This window comes from Leuciscus leuciscus, assembly GCF_965113295.1.
Source record: "Leuciscus leuciscus genome assembly, chromosome: 3".
Taxonomy (NCBI): Eukaryota; Metazoa; Chordata; class Actinopteri; order Cypriniformes; family Leuciscidae; genus Leuciscus; species Leuciscus leuciscus.
The window spans coordinates 1184344-1196843 of record NC_138727.1 but is presented as its reverse complement, the minus strand read 5'-3'; the positions used below and the strand labels follow the sequence as shown (position 1 = coordinate 1196843).

Sequence of the window (12500 nt, the reverse complement as noted above, 5' to 3'; positions counted from 1 at the left end):
CACTAAATAATAATTTTGACTATCTACTAATTATCACTGTCACAATTTCGACTTATGTCATACATTCATTCATTTTGGTCGTAATTTCAACAACTCAATTACCAATTTTTCTCTTATGTGTCGAAAATGAGCTTTCATAAAATACACGATCGAGTCGCATATACAAAACAACTGAACCCAAACAGTAAAGAAACCTCATTTATTTGCCTAACATAGTATTTAACATTTACACAGCACATATTTTCACACAAACAAAAGCATGTGTGAGTAAAGAGCATATGAAGGGAACAGGTGATGGATCTGTGTGTGCGCGCGCGCGTGTGTGTGTGTGTGTGTGCGTGTGTGTGTTCTAACCCCTTTATTATCGCACAGAGCATGTGTGATTACTGAACAACAGAACACTCAGAAGCAGGTGATATGGATCTGAATATTATCACACACACACATCCTGCTGGAGTGTGTGTTCATCAGTTCTGCAGTGTTATCTCTGAACACACACACACTAGACTCGTGCGGGGTAGAAGAACTTCCCAGCGTAGCGGCCGTGATTGTGCAGGTCAAACGGACTCAGGACTTTACGAATGCCCAGCATGTTTGCCCTCGCGACCCGCTCGAAGCTCCAGGGGTTCTGGTTATTGGTCTCGCGTTCGGCCTGGTCCTGATACAGCGCCGCCAGACTCTCTCTGCTCACCACCTGCAACACACACACACACACACACACACACACACACACACACACACACACACACACACACACACACACACACACACACAGTGTTCAACTGGGTTCTACTAAACTTGCTTCTCAGAAAAACTTTCAGATCTAACCCGGTCAATTCTGATCGAAAGTGTGAATGTACAATATTTTAATTCCATAATATTTATTGCTTTAATATTTTGTGTTTTGAGGCGATTTTATAATAGTAAACAATATTTCCCTGTAATTTATGCACCATTTATTTCTCTGTTTGCGTACATTTGGCAGATGCTTTTATGTCCGTTGCATTCATCAGTTCTTGGTTTCCTTGGGAAACTATTTAATTTGTATTAATTCATAATTATATACAATAATACAAATATCATAAAACTCCATTTATACGGCTGCTTTTCAATAAGTTAAAATAAAGCTAAAAAATAAAGCAAATGTATTTGAAATCAATTCAGTCCCATGATATTTATTCCTCAATATTTAGTGTTTTGAGGCGATTTCATGGGAGTAAACAATATTTACCTCCTATATTAAATACAATTATCGTAAAAACTATTTATACTGTTTTCCCCACCAATTAAAGCAGCATTTAAGATAAACAGAGCCATTTTTTTTTTACTATATTTTAATTCCATAATATTTATTTTAATATTAATATTTATCAAAAATCCATTTCTATAAACTGTAAACGCTGGGCTACCAGAGGGTTCAGTGCACTAAATAACACACAGCATGTTCTCTGATTAAATGTTATGCAACACTTTTTCCTCATTCACATTATTGCCACATTTATTTTCAGAATCATTATGAAAGTATTATGAAAAAGCATAATTACTTGCTTTTATCAGACAATTTTGTCAAAGTCCAGAATCTTCTTGTTTGAAATGTTTTTTGCAGTTATGATTAGTCAATTGCATTAGAAAAAGAAAAAAAGCATTTTATAAACAATAATTTGATGAAAAATGAAAAAAGGGGGTTCACTTAATAACACACGGCATGGTCTCTGTTATGCAGCACTTTCCTCATTCACATTATTGCCACATATATATGCAGAAACAGCCGCTTTATGAAAATCATAAGAGGAAGTTATTGTGGGCGAGACTGAGCGAACCTTGGCTGGGAAGGGCAGCTTCTTGGCCACTTCTGTGAGCACCGGCTCGACCTCACCCAGCTCGATGCGACCTCCGACCTCTAGGACCAGCCGGCCACACTTCACAGGGGTCACGTAGTGGTCGATGGCCCCCTTCCCGCCGCCCATGCGCTGGCCCAGGCCTTTACGAGTGATGGGTTTGAACGGGGCCCTGAAGCGCCACAGGGCGAAGGTCGTGCTGGGGTCCATGCGCCGGTTAATGGTGAGACGCATCATCTCCATGTGACCCCAGTGCAAGTACCCGCCACCCAGAGCCTACACACACACACACACGATCACACACAGATCATAATCATCATCATATACACAAAAGACACAGAGTTCTGAAGAGTATTACATGTGCACAATCATCTTAAAGTGCCCCTATTATGCTTTTGCAGATATTGCCTTTCATGTGGTGTCGTCAGTAATTCAGTCTCACTTCCTGTTGAACCTGTAGGTTTGTAGCTAATTTGCATAATGCCAGTCTCTGGTCCTGATTGGCTGAACAGCGTCTCTTAGCTCCGCCCTCAAACACTGTAGTGTATCTGAGACTGGAAGAGTTTGGGTCGTGTTGTTCGTGTCGAGAAGACGCTGTTTTCTGAGATTGATACGGTAAACCCCACGCCATCGTTACTGTTCGTATCACTGTGATCAAGAGCTGAGATTCAGATATGATAATGAGCGTTTGCTTTCTGACCAATCACAGCAGAGCAGCTCTCAGAGAGGCGGGGCTTAGAGAGACTGTGATCAAGAGCTGAGATTCAGATATGATAATGAGCGTTTGCTTTCTGACCAATCACAGCAGAGCAGCTCTCAGAGAGGCGGGGCTTAGAGAGACTGTGATCAAGAGCTGAGATTCAGATATGATAATGAGCGTTTGCTTTCTGACCAATCACAGCAGAGAAGCTCTCAGAGAGGCGGGGCTTAGAGAGACTGTGATCAAGAGCTGAGATTCAGATATGATAATGAGCGTTTGCTTTCTGACCAATCACAGCAGAGCAGCTCTCAGAGAGGCGGGGCTTAGCGAGACTGTGATCAAGAGCTGAGATTCAGATATGATAATGAGCGTTTGCTTTCTGACCAATCACAGCAGAGCAGCTCTCAGAGAGGCGGAGCTTAGAGAGACTGAATCCTTGATGGAAGCGTTTCAGACACTGAGAGGAAAGAGCTGATTCATTATACTATTTGCATTATTCTGATGATTAATTCACTAAGAATTTTTACTGAACTCACATTCTGTCTGTGTTACTGGTCACTGTGTCAATCTACTAAAACATTATTGGATTTTTTTTCTGTGACGCACCTAAAATATCTTTATTTCGACATTTTCGGCCATTATTATAATGCATTATATTCATGTCACTCAAAGTTTCTTCAGCTCCCCAATAATGTGACGATTTTTCGTAAACAATGGTTAGGAATTATTGAAGAAATCCTGGTTATGGAAGAACTTACATATATTCTAAAATTGAAAAAAAAAAAAGTGCTTTCAAAATGGACTGTAAAAAGTGGTTGATATATAATTATTAAAAATATATAATTTAAAGGGATAGTTCACTTTGAAATTAATTTTTGGTATGTTTTAGCTTACCTCAAGGGCATCCAAGATGTAGGTGTCTTTTTTTCCGCAGTAGTTTCAATTTTGATATTTTTAGGTCAAACCGTTCTTGTCTGTCAGTCATATAATGCAGGTCTATGGTCATTATCTCAAAACACAAGCACAGAGTCCAAATTAAAACAATTCCCCGTCGTCCAAATTAAACAATTCCCCATCGTAAGTACACATTGATGGCCTAAGACACGAAACGAGCGGTTTGTGTGAGAAAACGAACAGTATTTATATCGTTTTTACCACTTATACACAGCCATGTCCGAGTGATCTGATCTGACGTGTGCGCAGACTGGTGCATAGATATATACACTAGATGTCGCCTTAAAGACATTCGTTCCAATGAACTGCCGTAGACAAGGCGACATCTAGTGTGTATATATCTATGCACCAGTCTGCGTACACGTCAGATCAGATCACTTCGACATGGCTGCGTATAAGAGGTCAAAACGATATAAATACTGTTCGTTTTCTCACACAAACCGCTCGTTTCGTGTCTTAGGCCATCAATGTGTACTTACGATGGGGAATTGTTTAATTTGGACGACGGGGAATTGTTTTAATTTGGACTCTGTGCTTGTGTTTTGAGATAATGACCATAGACCTGCATTATATGACTGACAGACAAGAACGGTTTGACCTAAAAATATCAAAATTGAAACTACTGCGGAAAAAAAGACACCTACATCTTGGATGCCCTTGAGGTAAGCTAAAACATACCAAAAATTAATTTCAAAGTGAACTATCCCTTTAATATTTTATATATATTTATAGGTATGCATGTATACGTTCATTGATATTTAAGAATATGCACTGATATGTATTTATAAGTATACAGCTTTGATAAGTATATATGCATCATTTATTTTCCTCCGTTCTGTTATTATTGTTTTTAATTTCATTGTTAATCAAAAAAAAAAAAAAAAGTCAAAATAAAGAGACACGCACCACGATGCCGTACTGTCCTTTGGTGAAGGTGTTGGAGCTTTTGGCCGGCCCCTGAATGTCACGCAGTTTCTTCATCTCCTTCTTTGCTTGTTTCAAACTCGGGACCTTTTCCAGGAACTTGAGTTTTGGCTTCTCTGGCAGAACCACGTCTGCGATGGAGGAAAACACGATATATAAATCAGAGCGCGATTCATCAAAATAAAGGGCTACACTTCACACTGTTGAAAGGACTTAAACAGCACAAGACGAGCATGCAGTAACAACAGCAGCCCTTAACGAGCGAGTCTACAAGATTAACTGGTTAAGCACTGATTACCGCTGAAGTCTGGAGGAACTGCATATGTCCTCAGTCCCGCTGACAGGAGCTTCATGTTGCTCTGCAGGACATCTGAAGAAAAAGAGTCAGCAACTAGTTAACAGGTTTAGCAACTAGTTAACAGAACATGTTCAGTTCAGCAACTAGTTAACAGGCTTAGCAATTAGTTAACAGAACACATGTTCAGTTCAGCAACTAGTTAACAGGCTTAGCAACTAGTTAACAGAACACATGTTCAGTTCAGCAACTAGTTAACAGGCTTAGCAACTAGTTAACAGAACACATGTTCAGTTCAGCAACTAGTTAACAGGCTTAGCAACTAGTTAACAGAACACATGTTCAGTTCAGCAACTAGTTAACAGGCTTAGCAATTAGTTAACAGAACACATGTTCAGTTCAGCAACTAGTTAACAGGCTTAGCAACTAGTTAACAGAACACATGTTCAGTTCAGCAACTAGTTAACAGGCTTAGCAACTAGTTAACAGAACACATGTTCAGTTCAGCAACTAGTTAACAGGCTTAGCAACTAGTTAACAGGCTTAGCAATTAGTTAACAGAACATGTTCAGTTCAGCAACTAGTTAACAGGCTTAGCAACTAGTTAACAGGCTTAGCAACTAGTTAACAGAACACATGTTCAGTTCAGCAACTAGTTAACAGGCTTAGCAACTAGTTAACAGGCTTAGCAACTAGTTAACAGGCTTAGCAACTAGTTAACAGAACATGTTCAGTTCAGCAACTAGTTACATAACATAACACAGGTTCAGTTCAGCAACTAGTTAACAGGCTTAGCAACAGGTTCAGGTTCAGTGGGTAAAATATAATCACCCATATTTGACAAGTGGTGATTATAACCAAATAAACCCAGGTGTGAGTCAGGAATATACAGTCATTATATATAATCATATTATTATTATTATTAATGATACACAATCAGTAATGCTAACTAGATTATTGCAAACTAGATTGCAAACTAGTAAGATTATCATATTCATGAGTACCATGGTATTAAGATAGTAAGAATACCATGTACACGTCCAAGAACCATGGTTTCGCAATACTATTTGTCGTTAGTGACACTAAATAAAGGAAATAATTTATATTAGATAGAACAATTAATACATGCAAGATTATTTGTCTGAACTGTACCTGGCTGGCCTGATGTCCGGGCAAAGCCCAGAAATACACTCTTTAGTGCTGAGAACATGACTGATTACACACAATACAAACGGGTATAAATCTTCATTTCTTCTCCATTATAAAATTCACATCAGAGTCTCATGGATCCACAAGGTCGCTGCCATGTTTGATCAACATCCGGTGTGTCGATGAACGTCATCCGGTGGGAACAGTCGCACACATCACGAGTTCCGCGTGTTTACAGTTAATCCGAGTTTTATTCCAAATGGTTGTAAATAATTAATTAAATAAAAGTTTAAAAACGTGCAAAGTGCTATAAAATCAGGACATACTACAATCTCTCCAGTATATATATATATATATATATATATATATATATATATATATATATATATATATATATATATAATTAAATTGTGCGCAGTATGCATGCTTAGGCTAATTTATGCATGCAATTCCCCGACGTCCTACAACTTTTGTCAAAATGTGAAGGTGCATTTTATATCCAGCAAAGCAGTGCACTTGAATTGAAACGTTTCTTTAAAAATTATTCTATCAAAAGAGACATTTTACACAAAAATGGCACATTAAGTTTCTGAGATGATAACTCTTGCTTAATTTAAGGTAATTTAATGTAACAATTGTGAAAGGTTCCATATTCATATTGTTACAAATACTATTTTTAAGTATTCAGCAGTTTGATGAAGCGCTAAACATATGAAGCCACGCCCTATTAATGTCAATCAGCGACACCTGTCATGTGATCACTGATCATTAACACATTCACACATCTCAGCATTCAGAATTCAGCATTCACACATCTTTCTCAGGTAAATCTATAAAACAAATGCTTTCATTTGCAGTGCAATGATAATTGATAGATTATAAAGCATATTTTCAAACAGAAACACTCATCTCATCACAGTGTCTTCTGCTCAGCAAGGCTGTGTTTATTTGATCAAAAATACAGTAAAAACAATGACATATTATTCCAGTGTAAATCAGCTGTTTTCTATCTGAATATCAAAGCTGAATTTTCAGCATCATTACTCCATTCTTCAGTGTCACATGATCCTTCAAGAAATGCTAATTTCTTTGCATATTCATACTTTAGATTCCAAACAGCAAAATGTATGGAAGCTTGTTTCCACCACAGAGTGAAAAGTAAAAAAGGTAATTGCGATTTTTTTAATCTCACAATTCAGACTTTTTATCTCAGAATTGCGTGATATAAAGTCGCAATTGCAGGTTATAAAGTCAGAATTGCGTGATATAAAGTCGCAATTGCAGGTTATAAAGTCAGAATTGCGTGATATAAAGTCGCAATTGCAGGTTATAAAGTCAGAATTGCGTGATATAAAGTCGCAATTGCGTGTTATTAAGTCAGAATTATGAGATATAAACTCTTAATTGCGAGAAATATACTTGAAATTCTGACTTTTTTTCTCAGAATTGCATGTTTATATCTCACAATTCTGACTTCATAATACGCAATTGTGAGATATAAAGTCAGAATTGCATGATATAAAGTCACAATTGCGTGTTATAAAGTCAGAATTGTGAGATATAAACTATTGAGGTAAAAAAAAAAAAAGAAGTCCCCTTTTTTTCTTTTCTTTTTTTCCTTTTTGACTTTATTTCACGCAATTCTGACTTTATATCAAATATGACTTTAAAAGATAATTGCGAATTTTTATCTCACAATTGCGAGTTTACATCTCGCGATTCTGAGAAATAAAGTCAGAATTGCGAGATGTAAACTCGCAATTGTGAGATAAAAAGTCGCAATTATCTTTTAAAATGTTTTATTGTGTGGCGGAAACAAACTTCCATAAAAATGAGCTGTTTTCTATGTAAATATACACATTTTTTGTGTATACATATCGCAGGTCCCACACGATGTCGGAGTGCTCTGAGGCGACCCGAAATCCCATTCAATCCGATTTTCCGTACTGGTTTTCCGAGGACGGTCACCTACGGCACAGAGAAACCCACGAACCCTACCGGTTCCCCTTCAAACTACACGACGCTCGTGACACGGAGCGAGAGCATCGTAGCCTGTGTCTCTGCATCACCCGGCACGTGTACGACCTCTTAGAGCGCAAGTTTCAGCTTGTTAAAGTGTTTCTGGAGGATAGTTTTGTGTTTATGAGCGCAGGAGCACTGGAGAATCCCGGGAGTCTCCTGGTTCTGATCCAGGATTTGGGAACGGTGAGGAGTGGCGTGTGGAGTTGGAAACTCTCGGCACACGAGGGACTGGAACGAGGCTCTCAGATCCCGTATATACACTGGGCTTTGCGTGAATCCTGTGCCGTTCTCCTGATGAATCCCAATGAAGGTTCACGGACTCACGAGCAACACGTTCGGTTGGTTTGGGAACGCCTGCTTTCCCAAAGTTCTCCCGAACACGTTTTTATAGTGGCACACGGATATGGAGGCCTGGCGTTCGTGGATCTTCTATGCCGTCAGATTGAAGAGGTTCAACGGAGAGTGACAGCCGTGGCTTTCTTGGATTCGTCCCACAGCTTTTGGCACCAGCCGTTGGGAAACGCTGGTCGCGACTGGTTGAAATCCCACTCCAGATCCTGGATTCCCAGCAGAAAGCCTCTGAATTGCTCCGTGGGATCACTGAAGGCCGGTTGCACGCAGATTTCCGCTGGGACTCAGTGTCACGACTCGACGCCCGTCGTTTGTATGGAGTCCGTGTTTCGCTTCTTCAACAAGATGATCAAACCTAAAGCCACACCGACTCCATTTAACATCATCACCCGGAGCAAGAGCCGTGCCAGTGAGCAAAACAACAACATCTAGGATGATCAAATCTCTAATAAAAGTGTTTGCATCTTAATGGAATATCGCAGTGTTTATTCTAAATGATTCACAGGTGCACATCATTATTATTGTATTACATTCGTAGTCTTGAATCAGAATAAGGTCCTCTTGCAGCATCTCTTCTCTTCTCTGATGACGAGGGCGGGGCTATAACCTGTCACTCACATGAGATCAGCCAATAGCAAACCACAACCATCCAATCAATTCCCCACAGACACAATCAAGCCCCGCCCACATTTGTTCCTGATCCTGAAGCGTTTCACTCGGATATACGACACAATAGAGGAGTGCATGCTGTATCGTGCTGATTTTATAGTCAACACTAAAACAACATTGAATTCATGTTCCTCTTATTGTAAATGATTCATCAGTGATACCAAAGAAAAACATGTTTAAACGACATGTAATAACTTGCTTCACCTCTTAAAGAGCGAGATCACATGCACTACTGGATAATGTTAAAAACATTTAGTTAAATGTCTAGTTAGTCATTATTTAATGAAAGTAAAAATGGGTTGAAAATTATGGAAGCTGAATAAAAGAATAAAACATTTTAAAAGATAATTGCAACTTTTTATCTCACAATTGCAAATTCTGACTTTCTTCTCTCGATTGCGACATCTTTTCTCAGAATTGAGTTATAAAGTCCAATTCTAAGGAAAAATTACTTAAGACTTTTTTTTCTCAGAATTGCATGTTTATATCTCACAATTCTGACTTTATAACATGCAATTGCAACTTAATATCATGCAATTCTAAATGTATGTCTCCCAAATGCATGTTATAAACTCAGAATTGCACGATATAAACGTAATTTTGAGGAAAAAAAGTCAGAACTGCGAGTTTATATCTCACAATTCTGAGATAAAAAGTTGCAATAACCTTTTTTATTTTTTATTCTGTGGCGGAAACAAGCTTCCATAGAAAATGGTGTTTAATGTTGCCTTATAAATATCGTTAACTCTTTACAATAAGGTATTATTTGAATGCATTAACTAGCAACGAACAGGATTTATTAACCTTTGTTAAAGGTACACCATGTAACTTTTTAGCAGTTCCTCTCCTGTAGAGTAATAAAACACCATCATCTCTGCGTCGCTTTTCAAAGCGTTTCAAACCCCTCAGTTCTCAGTCTCCTGAAGATGAGCTGATGTTGATTCTTGTTTTATTACGAGCTCTGTCTCGTTCTCTTTTCTCCAGCAGACTCTCCTCTGTTCCACACACACACACACACAAACTAATCCCCTACCTCCCACACCAGACACACACTCACACACACACAACTAACCTCTGACCCACACACACGTATCCGTAACTAAAGTAGTCAATAATTTTATTCCTTAAAACTCCTTGAAAAAAATCGTCATGTCTTAAAATATCTTGAATGTAACTCGACACCCTTGCCTCATTTAGTATGCGTGGTTCTATGAATATGCAAATGAGCCCCGCCTCCACTCACTCACTCAGCTCAGAGATCCACTGGCTGACGATCACACGTTGATCTGATTGGTTACAAGGTAGTTTGTGACGTCAGAAACACCAGCGATTTCAAAGCGTGTGTTTGAGACTGTCTTTGGTTCACTGCAGTTTTAAGGAGGAAATACTCAGCAATGCTGTCGACTTATGAACTTACACATGGTTTGTCTTAAAACAGACTAAACACACCACATAGACACATAAACAACATTAAAAGCTGGATTTACACCACAGGGGGACTTTAAATAGTGTAAAATTACCTTCAAATTGTCATGAAACTTGAGAAATCAATAAGCTTTATTTTAGAAACATGATACAAAAATGTCAGAACACAAGTTTGGCAGAATAAATACACCAGATTGTTGTTTCCACAGGAAACTCTTCATGAAACACCAGCTCTTCTCGGCTCTAGATGTCGTGGTACAGCAGGTCATATTTGGGAACGTTTCTCGGGTCTATCGGGCTTCGAACGATCAGTTTTCCTCTCATGGCGCCTCGATAGATCACTTCGATCAGATCCATGAAGTCCTGTTTGGTTTTGAAGCTTCCCACAAACTTGGTATGATCTGGAGATCTGAATGCGTGCAAATACATTAATAACTCGATTCAAGTGTCAAAGGAAGAAGCTGATGTACGAAGAGGAAACTAGACGAGTGACGTTTGTGAACGATTTCACTCAAACAATGTTTTCTAACACTTTGCTAATAGTTTAGCAAGTTGCTAACATATTTTAACACATTGTTAACATGATTTAACACGTTGAAGGCATGTTTCTAACGTGAGTTAGCACATAACTAGCATGATTTTACATGATTTAGCACATTGTTAACATGTTGTAAGCATGATTTAATGCATTGCTAGCATGTTTCGAACATGATGTAGCACATTGCTAACATGTTTTGTATGTTGCTAGTATGTTTCTAACATGATTAACAAATAGTAAACGTTTTAACATGATTAAGTATGTTGCTAGCATGTTTCTAGCATGATTTAATACATTGTTAATGTTTTAACATGTTGCTAACATGATTTACTATTTTGCTAGCATATTTTAACATGTTGCTAACATAATTTAGTATCTTGCTAGAATATAATGTTTTATGTTCTAGCATGATTTAGTATGTTGCTAACATGTTATGAGCTTGTTTTAACACATTGTTAGCATTTTTTAACATGTTGCTCGCATGATTTAATGTTGCTAGCATGTTTTAGCATGATTTGGTATGTGGATAGCATGTTTCCCACATGTTTTAGCACATTGCTAACATGTTTCTAGCATGAATTAACATGATTTAACATATGTTAGCATGATTTAGTATGTTTTAGTAGATTGTTTCTAGAATGATGTAGCACAATGCTAACACGTTTTGTATGTTGCTAATATGTTTCTAACATGATTAACAAATAGTACACGTTTTAACATGATTTAGTATCTTGCTATAATGTTTTCAGCATGTTTTAGCACATTGATATAATGTTTTATGTTCATGATTTAATATGTTGCTAACATGTTATGAGCTTGTTTTAACACATTGTTAGCATTTTTTAACATGTTGCTCGCACGATTTACCATGTTGCTAGCATGATTTGGTATGTTTCTAGCTTGATATAGTATGTGGCTAGCATGTTTCCCACATGTTTTAGCACATTGCTAACATGTTGCTAACATGATTTCATGCTCATCTTCAATAAAAAAGCTCTGCTCGTCTTGTTGCCAAACTCGGGTCTTTGAAACATCTGTCTCAGCAGAACTTAAATGTAATTTTATCAGCGTAACTTCTCGGTTTAACCACATTTCCTGTTTGTGCAGAAGCACTTCCTGTTGTGTGATCTGATATTAGCATACGCGGCTCACCCGTAGTCCACCTTCATGTGCTGCCCGTTGAAGAAGAACACGGTCGAGGGGATGAAGCTGATGTCGAAGTATCTGGTGTAAAGCGGCGCCGTCTCCACGTCCACCAGATACACACTCGCCATGTTACTCAGATCATGAGCCGTCTTTGACAGCTGTCAATCAAACACAACTCTCAGTCAAACACTGCTGAGTTTACTGCTGCTGATCAAGAGGATTTACAAGACTCTTCCTCAAATTGAAATCAAACATAGGTGTTTTAAAGTGCACACAAACTATGCTTATGCAAATTAAGCATTTAAAAGCTGTTAAATATGCAAAAATGTTCATATAAATGGGTGATTAACTATATATTAGTGCCGTCGCAACAACGCTTGTAAATATTAGTGTTAGTCTGTGTGTATGAGAAAGAGAGTGTGTGTATGTGTGTGTTTGAGTTTGTGTGTGTGTGAGCGTGAGAGAGAGAGTGTGTGTGTTTGAGAAAGT

General features: G+C 38.2%; 3 protein-coding genes across 4 annotated transcripts in view; 1 reads left to right on the top strand and 2 right to left on the bottom strand.

Annotated features, from left to right (window-relative positions):
• Positions 1 to 185: 185 nt before the first annotated feature.
• On the bottom strand, positions 186 to 6048 carry mrpl16 (mitochondrial ribosomal protein L16). The gene is made up of 5 exons (XM_082164639.1): positions 5864 to 6048; positions 4715 to 4786; positions 4399 to 4547; positions 1821 to 2114; positions 186 to 694 (listed from the first exon to the last, which is right to left on the bottom strand). Exons 1-5 carry the CDS (start codon positions 5919 to 5921, stop codon positions 503 to 505), a joined length of 765 nt encoding a protein of 254 aa, XP_082020765.1. The 5' UTR covers positions 5922 to 6048; the 3' UTR covers positions 186 to 502.
• A 407-nt stretch (positions 6049 to 6455) lies between these two features.
• On the top strand, positions 6456 to 10383 carry LOC309494508 (cotranscriptional regulator ARB2A homolog). Of its 2 annotated transcripts, none has more exons than XM_082163930.1 (2): positions 6456 to 6684; positions 7744 to 10383. In XM_082163930.1, the coding sequence occupies exon 2, from the start codon at positions 7754 to 7756 to the stop codon at positions 8663 to 8665; it is 912 nt and encodes a 303-aa protein (XP_082020056.1). In that variant the 5' UTR covers positions 6456 to 6684; positions 7744 to 7753; the 3' UTR covers positions 8666 to 10383. The 2 variants fall into 2 exon arrangements, with proteins under 2 accessions (XP_082020056.1, XP_082020055.1); XM_082163929.1 differs by having other exon boundaries at positions 6456 to 7102; positions 7187 to 10383.
• Positions 10384 to 10441: 58 nt separating this feature from the next.
• Positions 10442 to 12500, bottom strand: part of txnl4b (thioredoxin-like 4B) — a 3442-nt gene continuing 1383 nt past the window's right edge. Inside the window, exons 2-3 of the mRNA XM_082163975.1 lie at positions 12018 to 12169; positions 10442 to 10736 (exon numbers count right to left, since the gene is read on the bottom strand). Of these exons, the coding sequence (XP_082020101.1) occupies positions 10571 to 10736; positions 12018 to 12169 (318 nt within the window). The 3' untranslated portion in view covers positions 10442 to 10570. The remainder of the gene's footprint in view (positions 10737 to 12017; positions 12170 to 12500) is intronic.

What these genes read in the sequence shown, in the direction of transcription:
- mrpl16 (XM_082164639.1), bottom strand. Translation starts at nt 5,921, where the DNA reads ATGTTCTCAGCACTAAAGAGTGTATTTCTGGGCTTTGCCCGGACATCA. An exon ending in AGTTCCTCCAGACTTCAGCG is followed by an intron (nt 4,548 to 4,714) that starts GTAATCAGTGCT and finishes CCTCCATCGCAG; the next exon opens with ACGTGGTTCTGCCAGAGAAG. An exon ending in AAGGACAGTACGGCATCGTG is followed by an intron (nt 2,115 to 4,398) that starts GTGCGTGTCTCT and finishes GTGTGTGTGTAG; the next exon opens with GCTCTGGGTGGCGGGTACTT.
- LOC309494508 (XM_082163930.1), top strand. Translation starts at nt 7,754, where the DNA reads ATGTCGGAGTGCTCTGAGGCGACCCGAAATCCCATTCAATCCGATTTT.